The sequence below is a fragment of the Lucilia sericata genome, unplaced genomic scaffold (genome assembly GCF_015586225.1).
Source record: "Lucilia sericata isolate MDLA Ls3-8-SP2 unplaced genomic scaffold, ASM1558622v1 Contig000123F_arrow, whole genome shotgun sequence".
Taxonomy (NCBI): Eukaryota; Metazoa; Arthropoda; class Insecta; order Diptera; family Calliphoridae; genus Lucilia; species Lucilia sericata.
In genome coordinates, this window is record NW_023994155.1 from 239,178 (window position 1) to 262,189 (window position 23,012).

A 23,012-nucleotide genomic window follows, 5' to 3' on the forward strand; every position below is an offset into this window, starting at 1 on the left:
TCGATTTATTGTGAATAAAATAAGTGATCACAGATTTTCTTTATTTTTCGATTTAGAGGGTTATTTAAGGATCTATAGTCATGTTTAGTTTTCAATATAAAAAATCGATTTTTGGTGAATAAAATAAGTGATCACAGATTTTCTTTATTTTTCGATTTAGAGCGTTATTTAAGAAACTAGAGCCATTTTTAGTTTTCAATACAAAAAATCGATTTTTGGTTAATAAAATAAGTGATCACAGATTTTCTTTATTTTTCGATTTAGAGCGTTATTTAAGGATCTACAGCCAATTTAAGTTTTTCATACAAAAAATCGATTTTTGGTGAATAAGATAAGTGATCACAGATTTTCTTTATTTGTCGATTTAGAGCGTTATTTAAGGATCTAGAGCCATTTTTAGTTTTCAATATAAAAAATCCATATTTGGTGAATAAAATAAGTGATCACGGATTTTCTTTATTTTTCGATCTACAGCCATTTTTAGTTTTTCAGATTTAGAGCGTTATTTAAGGATATATAGTCATGTTTAGTTTTCAATACAAAAAATCGATTTTTGATGAATAAAATAAGTGATCACGGATTTTCTTTATTTTTCGATTTAGAGCGTTATTTAAAGATCTACAGCCATTTTTAGTTTTCAATACAAAAAATCGATTTTTGGTGAATAAAATAAGTGATCACCGATTTTCTTTATTTTTCGATTTAGAGCGTTATTTAAGGATCTACAGACATTTTTAGTTTTTCATACAAAAAATCCATTTTTGGTGAATAAAATAAGTGATCACAGATTTTCTTTATTTTTCGATTTAGAGCGTTATTTAAGGATCTACAGCCATTTTTAGTTTTCAATACAAAAAGTAGATTTTTGGTGAATAAAATAAGTGATCACAGATTTTCTTTATTTTTCGATTTATTGTGAATAAAATAAGTGATCACAGATTTTCTTTATTTTTCGATTTAGAGGGTTATTTAAGGATCTATAGTCATGTTTAGTTTTCAATATAAAAAATCGATTTTTGGTGAATAAAATAAGTGATCACAGATTTTCTTTATTTTTCGATTTAGAGCGTTATTTAAGGATCTAGAGCCATTTTTAGTTTTTCATACAAAAAATCGATTTTTGGTGAATAAAATAAGTGATCACGGATATTCTTTCTTTTTCGATTTGACAACACTCGTCGTTGTCTGTTTCTGTTAAGTTATAAACAGTTGTTCTGTTATTAACATTATAGAGATGAATTGAAATACTACACTGTTAAAACATGTTTGTTTTTCACATTCTGTTTTGATTACAGTTTTACATTGTTTATTTTCTGTCATTTAATACTTCCAAGTTCAATTGCCTTTTTGTAACTTTTCTTAATTAAAATACATGAATTGAGATAAATGATTATAAAAATTAGATTATCATGGAAATAAATATAACATGGAATATTTGTCGAGTGTGTTTACAGGAAGAAAATAAAAATGCCAAAGAATCTAACACCGAATTGCGAAACATATTTGATGAAGACAAAAAATTGGCTCAGCATATTTATGAATTTACTGGGATTATGGTAAGTATGAAAAGGAACATTATAGATTACTTTATTAAAACTTTATAATTTAGATGCAACCACATGATTCCTTGCCGGACAAAATATGTTTAAAGTGTTTAAAAATTGTTAATAATGCGGTGCATTTTCGAAAAACGTGTCGTGCCTCCAATAGTTATTTACAAAACGTGTTGGAACGCACTAAATCGGCTAGCTCATTGTTTAAACCTGCTGTACACACTAGTGTTGCTAGTGATGATGATGATGGGTTAGAAGAACAAATGGAAACAGAGGCTGTTAGCGAAAATGAACATTCGCAAGTTGAAAAGGCTATAGAAAGTGAATCTGATAATAAGATTGTTCTTCAAGAAAAAATAGTTGAAGTAGTTGAACATATGGAACATGTAGAACAGGCGGTGGTAGACGAAGCGGTTAATGATACAGCCGTAGATTTAGTAGAAGTGATGGAGCATTCCGAAGATTTAATTAACGAAATTATAGATGATAATACAGACAACACACTGACCAATTTAAAGCTTTTAAAAGAAGAAACTAAAGATATTTCAAAAATGACAAAATCTGAATCTTCGCAGTTACAAAAGTTCTATATGAATGCTAGATTTACAAAATTTAAAAGTAGTGAAGAGGAATCAGAAGATTGTAATGAACAGGACTTGGCACAGGCTGATTTAGAAGCGGAACATGAAACTACAAAAGTATCCGAAAAGAAGGATGATTTATATTATCTGCTTAAAGATATTAAAAATGAAATTGCCAACTGTAATGATAACCAAGAAGTCAAACAACAAACAGAGGAACAAAGCCCCCAAACCGATGAGAGTATTGAATATTATGCTATCGAAGATGAAGAAGATTTGGAGGAAAATATTGAACAAGAAGAGGACGTACAGGAAGAGGATTTAATATTCCATTTCGAAGCAAATAACGAGGATAATCCGAACCAAGTTAGTTCAACTGTGGATACAAATGATGAGGCTGAATATAATGAACAAAATTTGAATAATTCCAACATAATTAGTGATTTAGAAGAAGAATATATTATGGATGATAGTGTTAGTAATTACAATGAGATATCTGACCAAGAAGAAACTAAAATAAAATCTCTAGATGTCTCCACTACGGCCGCAAAAACTAGCTGTATATCTATTAGTTCTAGCAGACGTAAACTTAAACGTTATTCAGCTAAAGTTTCAGCAAGCAGTTCTACTACAGGTGGTGTTCAGCAGCAAGTTTGTGTTTGTGAAATATGTGGCAATCAATTTACCAATCGGAATCTAATGAATATACATATGAAGGTACACTATCAGGAAAAGAATCATCAGTGCGAGTAAGTTTTTTTTTTTTTTTTTGTTAATTACTTCTAAAAAGAGTAATTAGAATTGTGACTTGGAGTCAATTAGGATGTTTTTAATGATCACAGATTTTCTTTATTTCTCAATTTAGAGCAATATTTAAGGATCTACTGCCATTTTAGAATTTTCATACTTAATATTGATTTTTGTTGAATAAAATAAGTGATCACAGATTTTCTTTATTTACGATATAATCAACTTTTTTAGATTGTGTTTTAAACGTTTTATTACCGCCTGCAATCTGCAAGCACACATGCGCATTCATACGGGAGAAAAACCTTTTCAGTGCCGCTACTGTGGCAGACGTTTTAATGATCGCAGCTCTAGTTTAAGGCATGAAAGGTAAGTTTAATTGGAAATTTAGTAAAACTTCTATTTAACTTTCATTATTTGTCTTCTTCAAGAACTCACACCAATGAAAAACCATTTAAATGTTCAAGTTGTGGTAAAACTTTTACTTTGGCTACAACTCTACAAAATCACATGAAGGTGCATACCAATGAAAGATCCTATAGGTAAAAATTTGTTAATTTTATGAAATTACTCAAAAATTTAAACTGTTTTTTTTTTGTTATAGATGTGAACCTTGTGGTAAATCCTTTAAATTATCTCATCATTTAAAAACTCATCAAAATACCTCGTTACATCGTTCTGTGGTTAATTAAAGAAAATTAAAGATTTTATTGAAATTTAATGTATTTTTATAAATATTATATACTTTTTGATTTTTTTTTAGAAAAATAAATAAATATAAAATTCTACTTTGCTTTTGAAATGGTAATAAAACTCGCTCTATGCTAATTAAAATCGCTGAATATCTATACTGTTGAATTTAACATGTCTGTTTTAGACTTAACATTTCTATACTTTATGTTACAGCTAGTTAACATTGTTTTGATTCTGCATTCTCTTTTAATCAGCATTTTTATAAATATTAAAGAAAATTATTACAACATTCATATAAACTAAAGTGTTTTATTATATTTCTTATTTTATTAATAAAAATTAAAAGAAATATATTTAAATTTAAAGTAAAACATACATTTCTATTAAATTTTACTTAAAAATGGAAATAAATATAACTTGGAACATTTGTCGCGTGTGTTTGGTGGAAGAACCGAAAAAACATCAAGGTTTAGCGGCAGGTGAGGAATCTATAATGCGTCATCTATTCAATGAGGATAAAATGTTGGCTAAACAAATCTATGAATGTTCCGGCATTATGGTGAGTAGGCTTTTTAAGGAAAAAAATTAATTAATTGATTTTTTTTTTTTTTTTTGCAATTAGATGAAACCCAATGATAGTTTACCCGAAAAAATATGTAAAAAATGCTTTGCAATGGTTAAACAAGCGATGAGTTTTCGTAAAAACTGTCGATCCTCTGATGCGTTTTTACAATCTGTGTTGCAACGCACCAAATCTACTAGTATATTGTTCAAACCGGAAAGGCCTCAATTAGAAGACTTTGAAGAGGATATTATAACTCATGAAAACATAGAGGACGATGAAAATGTAAACACCGTAGAAGCTCCTTCCCCAGTTAAAAAAGAAGAAAATAAACGTTCGCCCACACCTTTAGAACATACGCCCAAAAAATTACGAAAAGATTCCCTCACTAATGAAACAAATAGTAATACCGATGATCTGATAGCTCATGAAGTTGAAGAAGAGGAAATGACGGAGCAGGACTTAAATAATATAGTAGAAATGGAAGAAATATTGCAACCAAATGTAACTGAAGAAAATCACATGCTTAAAGCGGAAAAAGGTGACAATAGTTTGAATACAAATATCAATGATAAACAAACAGAAAATAAGCCTAAAGCTAAAGGTTTAAAAGATAATCCTCCACAAAAACTACAAGATTTTCAAAATGACGAAGTTATTGCCGAAAAGGATTTGAGTGAAATGGAAGAAGAAAACTCAGCTGAAACCAACAATCAAGGATTTTTCATACTTAAACACATTAAAGATGAAAACGAAACAAAGCTCCACGAAGCTGATGATGATGTGGAGGAAGAGCAGCAGGAAGAACACATAGAAACCGATGAACAAGAAGATCAAGAAAGTGTACAATTTCTACCCCTAGAAGATGAACAGGAAGAAGGCGAGTGTCAACAGCTTATGTTACACTCTGATTCCGATATGGAAGACAATCAAGCACAAGTAAGTTCAACTGTTATCACCAAGCAAGAGGAGGAAGAAGAGGAGGCAGAAGCTGGTTTTATCGAACTACAAGAAACAAATTCTAATTTATCAAATGCCAGTCATGATTTATCCACTGAATATATAGTAGATGAATATTTAATTGATGATTCCAATAGTAATATATCATCACAAAACTCTGGCGTGGTAGTAGTTAATTCAAAAATATCCAAATTTGTAACAACCACAAGTAAAAAACGACAAGCTAATCTTGATAATAAAGATTCCCCACAACAGCCGCAAGTATTTGTTTGTGATTTATGTGGCAATAATTTTGCCAGTCGCCAGCTAATAAATGCTCATATGAAAGTACATCGTCAGGAAAAGAATCATCAATGCGAGTATGTATTAGGCGCTGAAGTTTTAAATATTTTACTAAATTGTTGATTTATTTCCTTTTTTAAGATTGTGTTTTAAACGTTTTATTACTGCCTGCAATTTGCAGGCACACATGCGCATTCATACGGGAGAAAAACCTTTTGAATGTCAATATTGTGGTCGACGTTTTAGTGATCGCAGCTCTAATCTAAGGCATGAAAGGTAAAGATTTAAAATAAAAGTTAGTTCCTTTAAATTACTTACTTTCCATTACTTTTTACAGAACCCATACAAATGAAAAACCTTATCACTGTAATGAATGCGGCAAATCATTTTCTCTAGCCACCACTTTAAAAAAGCATCAAAAGGTTCATACGGGAGAACGTTCCTATAGGTATGTACATTTGATTGCCAAATATATTCATTATTTATTTTCTTCTCTTCATATTTTCTTTTAGATGTGAACCTTGTGCAAAATCTTTTAAACTACCACATCAATTAAAGGCCCATAAGAATACCACTTTGCACAGAGCTGTAGAGCAATTGGGTCTATTATCCAATTAATTATATTATTTTTAAGAATTTCTTTGGAAATTTATATTAATTATGAGGAAATTAAGTTCACAGTTTAATATTTTCAATACAAGTACATTTATGAAGATTTGCAATTGATTTATTTATTAGTAATTAAATCTGGCTGCTGTCTTTAAAAGAGATCTTGACAAACCTCTAAAAACGCACCTTCTTCATGACCCGAAGAATATATGTTTTTGGCCCATTCCCTGCAGAAATTCTTTTGAAACTATCGAACAAACAATTAATCTTTTCATTTCTACATATATAGATATTCTCTTATTTTGCAGGTTTTTTCATTTATTTACAATTTAGAATCTAGTGTATAAACATTTGTTTTTATTTTTAGATTTTTTTAAACACATTGTTTTCCATATTTAAATATCAACTGCTGTTTCATAGAGTATCTTATAGCCGGATGCCTCAAATGCAGCCTCTTTTTGTTTGTGAGATATGGTTAGCATATGAGCTTTCAGTTGATGAGCCAAAGTAAAGGATTTATTGCAAATGGAGCAGCTAGAAATAAAAGAAATAACAATGATTAAAACAACTGGATAGATAGACAACAGCATCAATAAATTACTTTTAAAATAAAGTAGTTTTGACCATTTTTTTTTTTTTTATAATTCATTTCACTTACATATAATCCTTTTCACCCGAATGTAATTTCAAATGATTTTTCAATATTGCCGAATACGAGAAACTCTTTGTACATATATTACATTTGTATGGCCTGGAGTTGGTATGAATTCTTTAAAAAATTAAAGAAAAAAGATAATTAAAAATATGAATTTTAAAATTTAAAACTTTGTTTTTTTAATACATACCTTTCATGTCTGTGGCGGGAACTACGATCCATAAAATGACGATCACAATATTTACATTTGAAAGGTTTTTCTCCCGTATGACGATACATATGATTTCTCAAGTCACTCATAATACGATATGATTTATCGCAAAGTCTGAAAAAGTAAAAAATTTTAAAATTTCACTATTGAAATAAAAAATTTTGGTATAAATGATCTTCAATTTATAAGATATTCATCAAATATTATAGATTTTTTTTATAACTTAAGAAATTCCCCTTTCAACTTACTCGCATTGATAAGGCTTAACGTCGGAATGCATACGCATATGATGCTGAAATAGTGGTTTCTTGCTATAAACATTACCACAAATATTACACATAAATGTAGAGGGTTTCGGCAATTTTATAGTCTTTTGTGTTTTCTCCTCTTTAACGTTAGTTTTTGGTTTCGGTTTACTGATTTTCGGTTTACACTTCGTCAGAGCTTTTGCATTCAATTGCCTAATCGTCATATTCTTAGTGGCACAATGATCTATAAACTCTTCCAGTTCTTCATCATCCTCGGCGTTAAGATAAGCCAAGGCTTCATTGTAATCATCTGCTGTCAAAGCTTCTAAAAGATCACCATTATCTGGCATATTTTCCAATTTCAAATTTGCCACATCTATCTCATATTTCCCCAAAGGTTCAGTTTTAACCGCTATATTTTTAACATTTCCCTCATCATCGATCAGGTCATCATCATCTAACTCAAAGTGACTATCCAAATAATTACCCTCATCATCTCCATCATTATCAATCTCTTCATAAATGATAGCACCCACTTCACTATTGTCTGCGGCATCTAGACACTCTATAACATCTTGAGGTTTTTGATTTAATTTTGTACGTATGGTTTGTAAATCTTCCAACTCCTGATCAATATCCACCACATCCTGGCTTTGGGTGGTCAAGAACACTTGCGAGTTGTAGCACATTTGACGAAAATTGAACCACATGTGTACCGTGTTAAAGCATTTTCCACAAATTCGTGTAGGCATGTGTTTCTTATTGTGTAGCTGTTGAAATTCCACAATATATTAAATAATTCATTTAAATATATAAGTATTAACTAATTACTTACCCTTACACCGCAGCAATATTCCACTTTTTCGTACAGTTTCAAATTGCTAAATTCATCATTTTGATCCACTTCTGTTTTAAACGAAATGCCACCATTGTTCTTAAACAATTCATAAGTTTTGGCGATTTCTGTTTCCACCAAACACAGACGACATTTGTCGGTAGATTTTGTAGACATTTTTTTTTGTTTGCTTTTTATTTAATGCATTAATTTATTCTTAAACGAAAAATAATTGAATTATTTTATTTTTTTTTCGATTTTTTAGTGTAGTCTTTTAGTATTTTGGCTTTTGTTTACATAAAAATGTCAAAAGTTTCTCTGAGATGCCATATTGTTTAGGGTTTTTAAACTTGGCAGCACTTTCGTGGTGAGAAATATTTAGCATCAGTGGTGTGTTGGGAAACGGAGACTTGCGCCGATTCGGCTTAAGCCGACTAAGCCTAGCCGCCGAACAAAATGTCAAAGCCGCCGCCGCCGAAAATTTTTCAGCTTAATACGGCTTGAAAATTTCGCCATATTTTGTACAATTTACAGAATACTTTCGCTAAATTTGTGGAATTTTACAATATAAAATTAATTTGTTTTCATTTAAGCAAGTTTTCTTTTATCTAATAATAAGCCGCTCATTGAAATTTGGCCGGTGTAGAACTTTGCTCAACGTCGATGTATATACTTCGCCTCAGATATTTTCGTGTTTTCGCGCCTAATTCGAGTCGCTGCTTTGACTTCAAACCAGCTTCGTTGACGTCAACGGAGCTACACCTTTTTACATTGCTGGTATGTCATACCGTAAAGGGCTAGGGTATCGAACATGTGTATTTCAAATGGGAAGTGCAGTTGATGTCAATTCTGCCGACTGCATTTTTTATTTGCCAAAGGCAAAAAAATCTGTTGTTGTGTGTGTGCAAAAATCTAAAATGACAAATGATATTCTTTAAATAAAAAAATCATTTTTTACTAACAATTGAAATTAATAAGATTGCTATACTACTATACCAAGGGTCATTGTGCAAAGAAACAGCAAGTGTTTGGTTTAATTTAGATAAATTGTTAATAACTATGATAAAAATGTTTGGAAATTCGAATGATTAGGGGGTTAAAAATGGTAAAAACGGGTAAATTCGGTAACCTCATATCTCCTAAACTATAAAAGATACAAAAACAGTTTAAAGCTTATCGTCATTCATTTAAAATATAAGCGGACAGGTGTCTGGTACTTTTTTCAAATTCGGCCCCTTTGGGGAATAAACGGGTAGAAACTGTAATTTGGTACTTCTTTTGCACCCCATGTATCTTTTAAACCAGAGAACATTCAAAAAATATTTTTTGAATTCTTCATAACTTTACGAACAAATAAAAATATGAATTTAGTACTTTTTGGATATTCGGACGTTTAAGGGGTGAAAATTGTACCTATTTTTGGTACTTTTTTTTTAAAACATTGTTTTTGGTTTATTAACTTAACATATGAATACATAATAAATAACGGGCTCCCAATACGATGTTGCAACTGGTACTTTTTTGACTTAGAATTTAGAAACATGTAATTAAGCACTTGAGAATCTATAAAAGTGGACTTTTTGGTACTTTTTAGTTCTTCAAAAGGCACTTTTTGAGTTTTCTATTAAATTGAACATAGAAACATGAAATTATGCACGTAGAGCCTGGAGTAAATGAGAATCTATAAAATGAGAACTTTATCGTACTTCGACTGGTACTTTTTGAGTTTTCCATAAAATTAAACCTAGAAACATAAAAATAAATATGTAGAGCCCGGAGTAAATTATAATCTATAAAAAGGGACTTTTTAGTACTTTTTCGTTCTTCGACTGGTACTTTATGAATTTTTTATAATATTGAACCTAGAAACATGAAATTAAGAATGTACAGCCCGGATTAAGTGATAACATTTAAAAGGGGGTTTTTTGGTACTTTTTCGTTCTTCGACTGGTACTTTTTGAATTTTTTATAATATTGAACCTAGAAACATGAAATTAAGAATGTACAGCCCGGATTAAGTGATAACATTTAAAAGGGGACTTTTTGGTACTTTTTCGTTCTTTGACTGGTACTTTTTGAGCTTGCTACAAAATTTGAACCTCGAAACATGAAATTAAGCACTTAGAGCCTGGAGTAAATGAGAATCTATAAAATTAGAACTTTATCGTACTTCGACTGGTACTTTTTGAGTTTTCCATAAAATTAAACCTAGAAACATAAAAATAAATATGTAGAGCCCGGAGTAAATTATAATCTATAAAAAGGGACTTTTTAGTACTTTTTCGTTCTTCGACTGGTACTTTTTGAATTTTTTATAATATTGAACCTAGAAAAATGAAATTAAGACTTTTTGGAACTTTTTCGTTCTTCAACTGGTTCTATTTGAATTTTCTATTATAATGAACCTAAAAACATAAAACTAACTAAGCAATCAGGGACTTGAGTGAATGAAAATTTAAACTGGAGTATTTCTGGTAATTTTTCGTTCTTTAACTGGTACTTTTTGAATTTTCTAAAATATTGAATATATAAACATAAAATTAAACACGCAGTATCCTAATTGAACGAAAATTTATCTCGCTTACGTCCATTTTGCAAAAATGGCTCGATATCAATCGAAATTTCTATAGGCCATAATTGACCCTGCCCCCTTCAATAATTGATTTTAACGTTTTTTACGTACTTAATAATACCATAATAAAACAATTTTTGTTGGAACGAAAATATGTATGTAATGCAAATATGTATATGAAATCTTCTTGAGAAAATGACTTAAACGCACATAAATGGATTTCAAATGTCGATGTCGACGAAAAAAAAACATTTTTAGGAACCGAAAAATAAAATTATGAGGATCGGTCCGCCAATATAACCCTCTTACAGAAAATCAGTTTATAGCTAATACATCATTCCAAAAGTTATCATTATGATAGAATTATAGTAGAATTAAAAAAAATACTTTAAATTATATATATTACTGATCCAAATTCACATTTAAGTCCCTAATCTGAAAATCACGGTGACGTTCTTATTAATCTAATGATCGGACCACTTCCGAAATTTGCTTTTTTACGACATATGATTTGTCGTATATAACTCTTACTTCTTACTTATTTTAATTATAAATTACCGCTAAAATAGGAATAGTCTGCCTTTAGTCTATAATTTCCAAATGGTAAGTTCGATTTTAATAAAATTTCGTTTTGTGAAAAATAGGAAACATTCACAATTTAGTCCGGATTGTGATGTAAACAGTATTCATATTTATTTATGGAGAAAAACATTTTGATTAAAAAATTTTTCCAAATATAGAAAAATATATGTTTGGATCTATTTGTAATCTTATTTCTATAATATGGTATAAAATTACAATATCATTTAATTTATGTGGGGTAGCCATAATAGTAAAAATCTTCTGTTGAAGTTATTGGTCATCTGACTATACGTCAATCAAAAAACTTTGTATGCCTTGAAAGGAAGTTTAAGTTAAGCATTAACAGTTCGCAGACCTAGAGCATTCTTTGTCAGGAATTCCCAAAGTAGAGTATTTAGCTCTGTTTTTGATTCACATTTATTGTTTGGAACTCTTCGTAGATATATATTTCTATACATTAATGGAAACTTTACTCTGGATCGTTAATATAGAAAGTATATTTAGTGTTTGCCTACAACTTTTCAATACAATATTTTCAACCAAAATTTTTTATTGAATTCATTTCTTTTAATTTAATGAAAAACATATCAAATAAATTACCAGTTTATATATCTTGTATAAAATAAAACTAATTACTAAAACCAAAACAAAAGATAATTTTATTTTCTCTCCGCCCCCCCCCAATTTAACGCTTCTTAACTTTTCCCTTCTTAACGGCATGCAATGGGCTATCAGTTTCCTTGCTGCCCTTTCGCTGAGACTTATTTTTGTTTTTATTGACTTTGGCGTTAAAGTCCACAACATCTTCCTCATCATCTAGATCAGCATATTTGGCAGCCAATCTATCCATTAAGGAATTAAAACCACTTTCACGTGATTTTTGTCTAGCCATTATGGCCTGCTCTAAACTACCGCCTCCAGCCATTGTTGCTGCACCAGCAGCATCAGCTCGCTTTTTATTTTTAGCCTCAATTTTTGCTTTAATTTGTTCAGCCTCTTTAGATTCACGTGCATATTTCTTGTGGCGCTTCTTACGTTTTTGTTCGGGCTCTTCGGTAAAGATTTTGTATTCCGGCACCTCACCGGCAGCTATCAATTCTTGTATCAACTCCTGTATGCGCGGTTCATCTTCCACCTTCATGAAAGGCACAGAATTGATCATATAATTAATGCAGCCTTTACCCTGTAAATAGGCTTTCTTAATGTCTGCCTTTTCTAGCTCCGAACCCACATAGGATTTCTCATAGTTGTTTATATCTTCTTCGGTTAAAGGTTTGAAGAGTTTTCTCCACAATTCCAGCCAATTCGATAGTTTGCCCTCCAAATTATCATCGTCATCATCAATAATACCCTGTTCATCGTACAGCGCTCGCTTCTGTTGATCAGTCAAGATTTGATACAATTTCGACAGCAACTTAAATTTTTCTGTGGCTGCTTCCTTTTGTGCCTCCGGTACACGATCGGGATGTACTAGCAGTGATAATTTGTAATAGGCTTTTTTAATGTCTTTTTCGGCCGCCGTTTTCTCAACATCGAATAATTTGTAGACATCGCGTGTGTCGAAGTATTTTTCACACAATTCCAAAGTAGACATTTTTTTCTTAAATTTGTCGTAATTCGCAAACAATATTGTACTTTATAATTTAGAAAAATTTAATAAATTTCACAAGAAATATTTTAGTAATTGACAGACTTGGATGTAAATAAAAAATGATGAAAATCGTCTTCAAGAGGCGCGAAGAAGAAGTGGATAAACAAGAAAAAAAACATCTGTATTTTTGTTTTTGCAAATACAGTGTCGCATTTTGTTATACAAAGTTGCCAGATAATGTTTTTTGGATTAAGAGGCGTTTTTTAGTTTTTTAAAGAAGTGTTATAAAAAAATTTTTAGTAGCTAAAAGTGTTATAAACAAATTTTTCTATAGGAAAAAGTGTTACAAGCTGTTTTTATATAGAAGTAAGTGTTACACAAAAATTTTTCTATAGCAGAAAGTATTATACTTAAATTTTTGTATAGAAAGTGTTATACACAAATTTTTCTAGAGAAAAAAGTGTTATACAAAAATTACTCTATGAAAATAGTTTTATACAAAATTTTTCTATAGGAAAAAAACTTTTGAATTCTTTTTATATTCTTTTTTTATTGTAATAATTTAAGTCAAATTTGATTTTTAAGAAAATAACATTTATATCAATTTAACATTTACAAGAATAAGTTCATTTTAAAATAGAAAAAAGGCTGCTTCTTCAGTTTATCTTTAAGTTTTATACAAGAGAATATAGAATTTGTTTATACGCTCTTTTTTAAGTGAATACACCAGTTCAAAAACTACCAAAAATTATGCAGTATATAAAATACAGTTAAAAATTATTTCTTCTCTCTGACCATTAACTTTGTTCTAAATTTGCTTAAGTTGGAAAATCGAATTAAAATATGAAATTAATTTGAAGTAGTAGAACTAACTGAAGAAGGATTTTCTTCTACCGGATCTTCACTTATATCCTCATCATCCAGAGAATTATCAAATTGTGTACAGGAACGTAATTTATTTAGTTGTTCATAAAAATGGGTACTATGAGCCACCGCCAAGGGAGAAACATTGAAAAGCGGATGGGTGGGCATAAGTTCATTAATGGGATCACCCAATATGGCAGGATTTAAAGCTGATTCCGAATGTTGAGCTATGGCTACACCGCTTAAAGTATAGCAAGTGTGATATAGATCTTGGGGTCTATAGGGAGAAGAGAAATTAAAAGTTTATTTTATAATAAATTAAAGGAGATTTAAAATACTTACTTGCCCGGCTTGTCAATGAGTCCACCATTGGGTTTTTGGCAGCATAACAAGATGTATTCCTGCAGAGCTCCTACATCGAACAGGGATTTTGAAATAGGTTTGCCATCATTGGCCATGATGGCTTGTGTTATAGGTATAGTGGCACCCACCCAAAAGGAATAGCAACCATCCACCAGTTTATTGGTACGTCCCTGAAAACCTCCTTCATAGGCCATTTGACGTTGTAGAGTCCATTTCTATTTTAAAAACGGCATTATTATTTTGTTTTACATATTTTCCTTTGCTTCTTAATGATTCTTTACCAATAACTGTTCTTGATCACATTTATGGCCTTCGTTAAGCAAAGCCAAAGCAGCTATGCCACAGAAGGTATAACCACCATGAGCCTCTAGATCGGGAGCACCACCAAAACCGCCCTCATAGGTTTGGCAGCTGGCAATCCAATCCCCAGTCTTATCAAATAGTTTACTTAACGTACTCTGCGGCATATTTGTAAGTTTAGCCACAGACACAGCACAGTAAGCTCCCCGCACATCACATTCACCATCAACATGTAATCGAAAAGAACCATCTGGTTCTCGCACAGCAAAAAGAAAACGCTCCAAGGAATCCCTATCAATGGCACGAAACGCACTGGGTGTGCCTATCATGGCTAAACTATTGACAGCTGCATATGTAGGAGCCAAGTGAGGATATTGACCCGGACCTCCCGCAAAACCTCCCTGAGGATGACGACATCTAGGAAAGCCATATTTTTTTTTACATAAAATATGTAAAATTGGTTGTTTTTGCGCACTTACTTGACTAAAAATTGTACTACTTGTTCTAGGGTTTCGGGTGAAAATGTAAAATTCAATACATGACCTGCTTGTAAAATCCAATATATACACCAGGGTCGACTGCTATCCAAGCACTCATAGTTGCCCGGCAAACGATGTAACATACTTTCCAGAAATCTTTGATGTTCTTCCCTATAATAGCGTGTTATATGTTTATCCAGCATACCTATTTGTTGAAATCTATCGAAATATTTCTCTATAGAATTTTCCGTTTTTTGCTAAGTACAAAAAGAAATAATAATTGTATATTAAATTATTTGTCATTCATCTATTTGTCAACACACACACCTGTTCCCTTGAAGTCACTGTCGAAACTTTTTCATCGTCAAATTTAAAGTTTTTTATAAAATTAAAATCACGAAATTCCAAAGTTTCTTCCATGTTTAGAAATGATATTAAAAATTAATGTTTTTTTTAATAATAAATAAAAATAAATTCAACAACAAGAAGGCAGATTTTTTTCTAACAAAACAACTGTTTTTGTGTGAAATGTCAGATGTTTTTTGACACTTTTCTCAAAAAGCTTTATTTGGTGTTGCCAGTGCTTATTTTTTATTAGAGTAAAACTGAAAGAAAAAACGTCTACATATTTTTCAAACATTTGTCAAAAATCTGTATTTCCAAAAACATATTAATTTGCTGAAATGTTTGTCGCAGCAATTAAAAAAATCTTCCCAAAATCTTTATTTATTGAAATGTAATGTATTCCGTGATGTTGCCATTTTATGCTTTTGATAATTGCTAAAAAAAATTTCAGCAATATTTGTATAAGTGTTACCAGAACAAAAAATTTTGGGAAATGGAATAAAACAAAAAAATCCAGAGCATATTTTTAGGATGATTTTTTAAATTAACAAGAAAATTTTGACAAAACAAATTTGTTTTAATAACACTTATTTAAAATATAACACATGGATTTGTTTTGTTGTTTTTTAACCTAAAAAACGATTTTTAATGTTCTTTAGTTTTGTTTTTGTATAAATGGTGTGTTAAAAGCAAAAGCTTTCTTTTTTTAACATGTCGTTTTTCATATTAGTAAAAAGCTTTTTTCTACATCTGGCAATATTAGAAAAACTCAAAATATACATTTTGCCGCAGCCATCCAACAGGGCGCCGTGGCTTAGTTGGTTAAAGCGCCTGTCTAGTAAACAGGAGATCGTGAGTTCGAATCTCGCCGGGGCCTTCACTAGTTGATGATCAGTTTTTTTGTTTATTTTCCAATTTTTTTTACAAATACAAAGTTGTTTTTTAGTTTTGCTCAGAATTGTTTTGTTTACATTTTCTATAACGGTAAAATATGAGCTGCCATATGAGTTTATTTGATCTTGTTTATAATTTTTTTCGGAAAAGTAGTTAGAAGTAGGAAAAATTATAATTTTAAGGGACTTTTAAGCAAAATAATATGTAAACGTTTTTACATATGTATTTACTTTTTGCCAGAGTACTTGTATAGTTTATGTATACCCTACCATTACAAATATTCTTCTAACAAAATTCCCACAAATCAAATATCATGGCATTCACATTTGTTTGCTAGCCAACAAAAAAGTAAAAAATTTGCATTATAAATTACCACGACTAAAAAAGAAATTACTTAAAATTGCATATATTTATTACGTATAATATAACAAGCATATTTGGCCCAACAAAATTTACATACAAAATAAATTTACTCAAAATGCATGTACATAGTTTGAGAGAAACATGCATCATTTGGGGGAAAAAATATGGTTTCTAAATTTTTGTGTAATATTTAAAATATGAAATATGTTGTTAGCTAATAAATAAACAAGTGAAATAAATCTAAATTATTTCTCTGTAAAATTTGTAAAAAAATTTAATATTAAATTTGTAAAGTATATTTACAAATTTAATCTCGATCTATCAAATTTGGATATTAACAAACAACTGTCAAGGCACAGTTTATATAATTTTTTCTGGGTAACAATTTCGATAAAAATAAAGTTGACCTTTCTTAATTCAAAGTTTCTTTTTTATTATTTTCTTTAATTTTATTTGTAATTTTCTATTTGTGAGCTAAATTAACAAAACTTGTGATAAAAACTTCTAAATTATACCTGTTAATCCGCCAAAATATCAAATTTATATTTAAAAACCTTAATTTTCTCAAAATATTAAATATTCTTTAAAAACTTACAAAATAATCTCTTTTATACATCCATCCCCATTATATTTCCCCCCTTTCATATCATCTGGCATCTTTGTAAACAATTGTCTTTGATGTTTGTTGACATTTTGTCTTGGACAGTGATTATTAAAAAAGCTCTTGCAGCGCATCTCACTTAAAAATTTTGTGTTTTAGTGAATATTATTTTATTTGTTAAATAAAATTTTAAATTGTAAATATTTAAGAAACTAATTGTTAAAAAAGCAGACATTACAGTGTTTAGTGAAAAATGTGTTTTTATAAAAGAGTAAAATAATATTTTATTACTAGTTTATTGTTGCCGAAAACAAGAAAAAAATCACAACTACATAAAGTGTAATAATTTTAGTTACAATCGCGTGCAATTGCAACGTTTTAACAAAAAACAACAGCAACAACAACAAAATGCGGACAATATTTAAAAATTTAAATTTTAAATTTTTCCACTTGTTTTTCCGATTTTTTTGGATTATGTTTTTTAAAATTTGGTTTTCATATGAAAACAAGGCGTATGCATAATTGGAAGACGCCTTTAATGTAGAAACAAAAACAACAATTGTATTAGAAAATAAGCCACAACAACAACATAAACTAAAAGAAAATTTTCACCTTTTAGTTATTAACTGGGAGACAGTGTTACCAAGCTGTGAATTTTCATAGGTTACATAGGGGGACATTTTTAAGAATAGAAATCCTTTAGGTCAATTTCTAAGAAGACACTTAATAATAATAGGTGTTCGAGAAAACAGAGAGGGATGGAGAAGAAGGCTAACTCTTCCCTAGCTGTAACGCTATAAGATTATGATACTACTAATTTAGAATTTTCTGCTTTTTTGGCGATTCATTCTTTTATGATTTTCTTGAAATCTACTTGGAAACACTATTTTATTTTGATTTATTTCTATGTATGTATATGGGTTTGTGTGTGTAAAAAGGAATATTTTATAATTTCTAGCAAAATAGTGGTATTTTCCACTTTTTCATAAGTCTTAACTGTGTAATTAAGCCATAAATTCTAAATTCTTTCTTTTTTGTATAAATGATTTACTTTACAAAGTTGTGTTTTGAAAACCCATCAGCCATTACAAATATTTAGTATGTCTGACATAAATCTATGTTAATTTTTTTTTGTTATTGCATTTACTGTTGTTTTTATTAAAGAAACGTTTGAAAAATGGAGGATTAACAGAGACGTGCAAACTTTTAAAACAGAAAGAATATAAAAATGTTCAAATAATCAGGGTCGTTTTGATTGATATTTTTCAAATTAGCCAAAATGGTGAACAACAACTGAACTAGAACTGTAGCTGAACTAGAACTGAACTAAACTAGAACTGAACTAGAACTAAAACTGAACTGACTGAACTAGAACTGAACTAGAACTGAACTAGAACTGAACTAGAACTGAACTAGAACTGAACTAGAACTGAACTAGAACTGAACTAGAACTGAACTAGAACTGAACTAGAACTGAACTAGAACTGAACTAGAACTGAACTAGAACTGAACTAGAACTGAAACTAGAACTGAACTAGAACTGAACTAGAACTGAACTAGAACTGAACTAGAACTGAAACTAGAACTGAACTAGAACTGAACTAGAACTGAAACTAGAACTGAACTAGAACTGAAACTAGAACTGAACTAGAACTGAACTAGAACTGAACTAGAACTGAACTAGAACTGAACTAGAACTGAACTAGAACTGAACTAGAACTGAACTAGAACTGAACTAGAACTGAACTAGAACTGAACTAGAACTGAACTAGAACTGAACTAGAACTGAACTAGAACTGACTAGAACTGAACTAGAACTGAACTAGAACTGAACTAATGAACTGAACTAGAACTGAACTAGAACTGAACTAGAACTGAACTAGAACTGAACTAGAACTGAACTAGAACTGAACTAGAACTGAACTAGAACTGAACTAGAACTGAACTAGAACTGAACTAGAACTGAACTAGAACTGAACTAGAACTGAACTAGAACTGAACTAGAACTGAACTAGAACTGAACTAGAACTGAACTAGAACTGAACTAGAATTGAACTATAACTGAACTATAACTGAACTAGAACTGAACTAGAACTGAACTAGAACTGAACTCAAAAAAAAAAAAAAAAAACTAGAACAAAAATAGACCCAATCTATATAAGAACTAGAACAGAAACAATATACATAATTCCCGAAAAGTGTTTCCAATCAAAATACTAACATCACAATGTTATTTATTAAAGTAGTATAAATAAAATTTTTGATTAAAAAAAGTACCTTAAGCTCAACTTTCCTTTCCTTGTAAACGTTACTGCACACTTTAAAAACAATTATTTCTTGTGTGTTAATGAAACAACAAAGTTTTTTAATGTTTTTATTGCTGTTGTTTTGTACTTTTATTATTTTAGCATAAAAGTGTTTTGCTTGTAACTACTGGCAATTTTCTATGCAAATTGATATAAACCTAAAATTTATAGAACAACACTACCACAATTTATAAACAAACTAGTATTTTACTAGAATAGCAAAAAAAAAATTGTACTTGGATGTATTTTCCTTGGCTTTTTCTTTTCTTAAACAAACCAATCATAAGAATTGCATACAATATTCATAATATTGCATGTTATAAATTGGCATCTTTTTTATTATTTGAGCTCTAAATACAATGAAATGAAGAAGAAAAAAGAGTAAAACATATATTTAAATATTGCACCTTGACTTGAAGAGTTGTAATGTTTTAAATTACAAACAGAAAATGTTCCTATAGTTTTTGAACACTAATTTTATGGTTTTTCTATTCAAATTGACATTTACTAATGGTTGTGTGTTATATGGGTAAAAATAAAACACTTCCATAAGAGAATATTAACATATTTAATTAACGAAAAAATTAAAAAGAATTGAATTTTTTTAAAGGTTTACAGAGGGTCTACTGGCAAATAATTTTTAGGTCAGTGCGCGTGTCGACGAGCCCCCCTTTACTTAAAATTATTTATTTGTTTGTAGCTGTGTTTTTGATGAGTTCTTTACAATGACCAACAATTAGCATAATCGTTGTTGTTTGTTAAAATTGCACAGTGAGTATGCGCCATGTCCAACGACCAGTAGTGTCTAAAAATGTTTAATAAAACTTCTTGAAACTTGTCTAAAAGTTTAGGGTAAACAACATCTTTTGTTTTTTTCCTCATTGCTGCTTTATAGAGAAATATTGACCCTAAATTCTTGAGTTTTTCTTTTTCTTGTCTTCTGTTTTTTTTTTTTGGTTGGTTTAACCCTTTTTGTGCCAAATTTAATTATTATGCATATAAGTATCGCTGATAAGTATCTGAAACTTAAGCTTATTTCACAATTGCTTATATTAGTTTGGTTTGTAAATTCAAAGTCATGATATTTATAAATTATGAAAGCTAATAATTTATGAATGAATTATTAAGACTTTTTAAAATTTAGGCGAGAAATTCTCTCATATCAATGGTCACTACTTTTTTATGGTTGTTTATTATTTTTTGCAAGAAATTAATTCGGTTTATATGGATTAAAAAATTTTGCAACTAGAACTGAACTAGAACTGAACTAGAACTGAACTAGAACTGAACTAGAACTGAACTAGAACTGAACTAGAACTGAACTAGAACTGAACTAGAAATGAATTAGAACTGAACTAGAACTGAACTAGAACTGAACTAGAATTGAACTAGAACTGAACTAGAACTGAATTAGAACTGAACTAGAACTGAACTAGAACTGAACTAGAACTGAACTAGAACTGAACTAGAACTGAACTAGAACTGAACTAGAACTGAACTAGAACTGAACTAGAACTGAACTAAAACTGAACTAAAACTGAACTAGAACTGAACTAGAACCGAACTAGAACTGAACTAGAACTGAACTAGAACTGAACTAGAACTAGAACTGAACTAGAACTGAACTAGGACTGAACTAGAACTGAACTAGAACTGAACTAGAACTGAACTAAAACTGAACTAGAACTGAACTAGAACTAGAACGGAACTAGAACTGAACTAGAACTGAACTAGAACTAGAACTGAACTAGAACTGAACTAGAACTGAACTAGAGCTGAACTAGAACTGAACTAGAGCTGAACTAGAACTGAACTGAACTAGAACTGAACTGAACTAGAACTGAACTAGAACTGAACTAGAACTGAACTAGAACTGAACTAGAACTGAACTAGAACTGAACTAGAACTGAACTAGAACTGAACTAGAACTGAACTAGAACTAAACTAGAACTGAACTAGAACTAGAACTGAACTAAAACTGAACTAGAACTGAACTAAAACTGAACTAGAACTGAACTAGAACTGAACTAATACTGAACTAAAACTGAACTAAAATTGAACTTGAACTGAACTAGAACTTAAATAGAACTGAACTAGAACTGAACTGGAACTAGAGCTGAACTAAAACTTAATTTGATCTAAACTAAATAGTTAGTTAACAACCTTCTCATAACACTTAAACCAAATATTTACCCTAAAACTAAATCTTTTTAAATTACAATTAATTTATATTTTAAAATCATTAAAAATACCAATTTAAACATTTTCATTCTTAAAGCTAACTGACTGTGTGTCTGCTCTCTCACTCTCTACTTAAAATAATTTTAATTCATTCACTAAAAATCTTAACAGGCACTGCTTTGCTTTACTGCCTCTGCGCTTCCCTTAATTTCTGTTGAATTAAAAAGCTGCAAAAAAAAATTTAACTTAAATAATGAAATCTTTTCGCACAATCTCAAATTGCTCATTAACATTTTGTGTTTGTACTATCACTTTGTGAAAATCATTAAAAAAACGAAAACAACAATAAAACTCTTTAGAATGAATAAAAGTTTAAAATTCAATGCTTTACACTGCACTAATGCCAAATGGTCCATAACTGCTCCTCTGAGATTCAATGGTAGCAAAAACAGTGGCAATTTCTAAAAATAAAAACGTAGTAGCTTCACTTTTTTGTTTTTTTAAGTTTCTCTTTGTAAGAGACTCTTTTTTCGTTTAATGGTGGAAATGTTGGTTTCTTATGGAAGGTTATGGTTTCTCTGCTTCTTTTTTATTTTGGTAACAAGTGCATTTTTTGGGAAATGTCTTGAAAAGTGCAGTATTGGTTTGAAATATATGTAAATAGATATAGTTTCAAAGTAATAAATTTGCAATCGTTATAGTATTGTACTTCAGTATCATAACTGGCAGCAGTTATTTATTTTTACTTCAAAAGTCAGAATAATTTAAATCTCAGTTCAATCATACATTTTGTGAAAAAGCGTATAGAGGTCCATATTCTATCAACGTTTGGATTCTTATTGCCGAGAATTATAAAATTCCGTTGTATCTCACACTGATCCAATTTTGGTAATATAGGCGAATCATGCAGAATTTTTAATTGCTGCGTTCCCTCTGTATACGCAACGCTTTTTAGCATCTTTAGAAGATCCCATTAGAAACTGTATATAGATTTGCTAAGACCCTTAAAAATGTGTATAAGTGGTGAGGTCTTGACCATTTTACAAAAATATTAGAAATTATTTTTTATTTCAATAAGATAAATAACAAAAGAAATGAATTTCCAATCATAAAGTGAAATAACACGAAAAATTCAAAAAGCGATAACGCCGTCGTAAATATAAAATGACAATCAATTTTTGTTTTCAATAAATATGCATACAAGGAAGATAAATTATATACGTGAAAAAATCTCTACAATGATATAACGTATATTATGTTGAGGAATATAACTGGCAATGAGTTTTTGTTTTCAATAAATATATAATAGAATTAAATTATACAAGAAAAAACTCAACAACTATATATAAATTTGACAATAAATTTTTGTTCTCAATATTAAAATCTACAAAAATTTGATGCGCCGACTGGTTGCTAAGTTAATTTTTCGACATGGAATCCTCTTTCAAATAATCTGATGTTATAAGTATCAGCCATAAATAAGGAGCTGTTGAAACACATTTGGGTCCTAATCCCCAAGTAAAATGTACAATATCAAATTCCTCCGTTTCTTGACCAATCTTTCTTTAAGCTTTGGGTTTTAGTTTTAATAATAATTGTACATTAGTTTAGAATATTTTTACAAATCATCCATTA

General features: G+C 30.0%; 5 protein-coding genes and 1 non-coding gene across 6 annotated transcripts; 3 read left to right on the plus strand and 3 right to left on the minus strand.

Annotated features, from left to right (window-relative positions):
- The first annotated feature begins 1,300 nt into the window (after positions 1-1,300).
- LOC119600854 (zinc finger and SCAN domain-containing protein 12-like) lies at positions 1,301-3,682 on the plus strand. Its single transcript, XM_037951432.1, has 5 exons — positions 1,301-1,556; positions 1,610-2,883; positions 3,116-3,250; positions 3,313-3,423; positions 3,486-3,682. The coding sequence occupies exons 1-5, from the start codon at positions 1,410-1,412 to the stop codon at positions 3,571-3,573; spliced, it is 1,755 nt and encodes a 584-aa protein (XP_037807360.1). The 5' UTR covers positions 1,301-1,409; the 3' UTR covers positions 3,574-3,682.
- A 111-nt stretch (positions 3,683-3,793) lies between these two features.
- On the plus strand, positions 3,794-6,150 carry LOC119600843 (zinc finger protein with KRAB and SCAN domains 8-like). The gene is made up of 5 exons (XM_037951418.1): positions 3,794-4,133; positions 4,197-5,455; positions 5,520-5,654; positions 5,716-5,826; positions 5,891-6,150. The coding sequence occupies exons 1-5, from the start codon at positions 3,975-3,977 to the stop codon at positions 5,994-5,996; spliced, it is 1,770 nt and encodes a 589-aa protein (XP_037807346.1). The 5' UTR covers positions 3,794-3,974; the 3' UTR covers positions 5,997-6,150.
- Positions 6,151-6,275: 125 nt separating this feature from the next.
- Positions 6,276-8,234, minus strand: LOC119600844 (zinc finger protein 189-like). Its single transcript, XM_037951420.1, has 5 exons — positions 7,937-8,234; positions 7,102-7,871; positions 6,833-6,967; positions 6,646-6,756; positions 6,276-6,521 (listed from the first exon to the last, which is right to left on the minus strand). The coding sequence occupies exons 1-5, from the start codon at positions 8,111-8,113 to the stop codon at positions 6,383-6,385; spliced, it is 1,332 nt and encodes a 443-aa protein (XP_037807348.1). The 5' UTR covers positions 8,114-8,234; the 3' UTR covers positions 6,276-6,382.
- A 3,095-nt stretch (positions 8,235-11,329) lies between these two features.
- On the minus strand, positions 11,330-12,841 carry LOC119600840 (J domain-containing protein CG6693). Its single transcript, XM_037951415.1, has one exon. The coding sequence runs from the start codon at positions 12,682-12,684 to the stop codon at positions 11,776-11,778; it is 909 nt and encodes a 302-aa protein (XP_037807343.1). The 5' UTR covers positions 12,685-12,841; the 3' UTR covers positions 11,330-11,775.
- Positions 12,842-13,336: 495 nt separating this feature from the next.
- Positions 13,337-15,237, minus strand: LOC119600839 (protein farnesyltransferase subunit beta). The gene is made up of 5 exons (XM_037951414.1): positions 15,015-15,237; positions 14,688-14,944; positions 14,190-14,625; positions 13,888-14,123; positions 13,337-13,822 (listed from the first exon to the last, which is right to left on the minus strand). The coding sequence occupies exons 1-5, from the start codon at positions 15,105-15,107 to the stop codon at positions 13,531-13,533; spliced, it is 1,314 nt and encodes a 437-aa protein (XP_037807342.1). The 5' UTR covers positions 15,108-15,237; the 3' UTR covers positions 13,337-13,530.
- A 598-nt stretch (positions 15,238-15,835) lies between these two features.
- Trnat-agu lies at positions 15,836-15,909 on the plus strand. The gene has a single exon. It is a non-coding gene; the product is annotated as a tRNA-Thr (tRNA).
- The last annotated feature ends 7,103 nt before the right edge of the window (positions 15,910-23,012 follow it).

Bases quoted from the DNA above. Each gene is read 5' to 3' on its own strand.
- LOC119600854 (XM_037951432.1), top strand. From the start codon at position 1,410: ATGGAAATAAATATAACATGGAATATTTGTCGAGTGTGTTTACAGGAA. The intron at 1,557-1,609 runs GTAAGTATGAAA...TTTATAATTTAG, and splicing joins ATGAATTTACTGGGATTATG to ATGCAACCACATGATTCCTT. The intron at 3,251-3,312 runs GTAAGTTTAATT...GTCTTCTTCAAG, and splicing joins TCTAGTTTAAGGCATGAAAG to AACTCACACCAATGAAAAAC.
- LOC119600843 (XM_037951418.1), top strand. From the start codon at position 3,975: ATGGAAATAAATATAACTTGGAACATTTGTCGCGTGTGTTTGGTGGAA. The intron at 5,456-5,519 runs GTATGTATTAGG...TCCTTTTTTAAG, and splicing joins GAAAAGAATCATCAATGCGA to ATTGTGTTTTAAACGTTTTA. The intron at 5,827-5,890 runs GTATGTACATTT...ATTTTCTTTTAG, and splicing joins ACGGGAGAACGTTCCTATAG to ATGTGAACCTTGTGCAAAAT.
- LOC119600844 (XM_037951420.1), bottom strand. From the start codon at position 8,113: ATGTCTACAAAATCTACCGACAAATGTCGTCTGTGTTTGGTGGAAACA. The intron at 7,872-7,936 runs GTAAGTAATTAG...GAATTTCAACAG, and splicing joins AATATTGCTGCGGTGTAAGG to CTACACAATAAGAAACACAT. The intron at 6,522-6,645 runs GTAAGTGAAATG...TTTTATTTCTAG, and splicing joins TCGGGTGAAAAGGATTATAT to CTGCTCCATTTGCAATAAAT.
- LOC119600840 (XM_037951415.1), bottom strand. From the start codon at position 12,684: ATGTCTACTTTGGAATTGTGTGAAAAATACTTCGACACACGCGATGTC.
- LOC119600839 (XM_037951414.1), bottom strand. From the start codon at position 15,107: ATGGAAGAAACTTTGGAATTTCGTGATTTTAATTTTATAAAAAACTTT. The intron at 14,626-14,687 runs GTAAGTGCGCAA...TGGCTTTCCTAG, and splicing joins GTAGTACAATTTTTAGTCAA to ATGTCGTCATCCTCAGGGAG. The intron at 14,124-14,189 runs GTAAAGAATCAT...TTTTTAAAATAG, and splicing joins GTGATCAAGAACAGTTATTG to AAATGGACTCTACAACGTCA.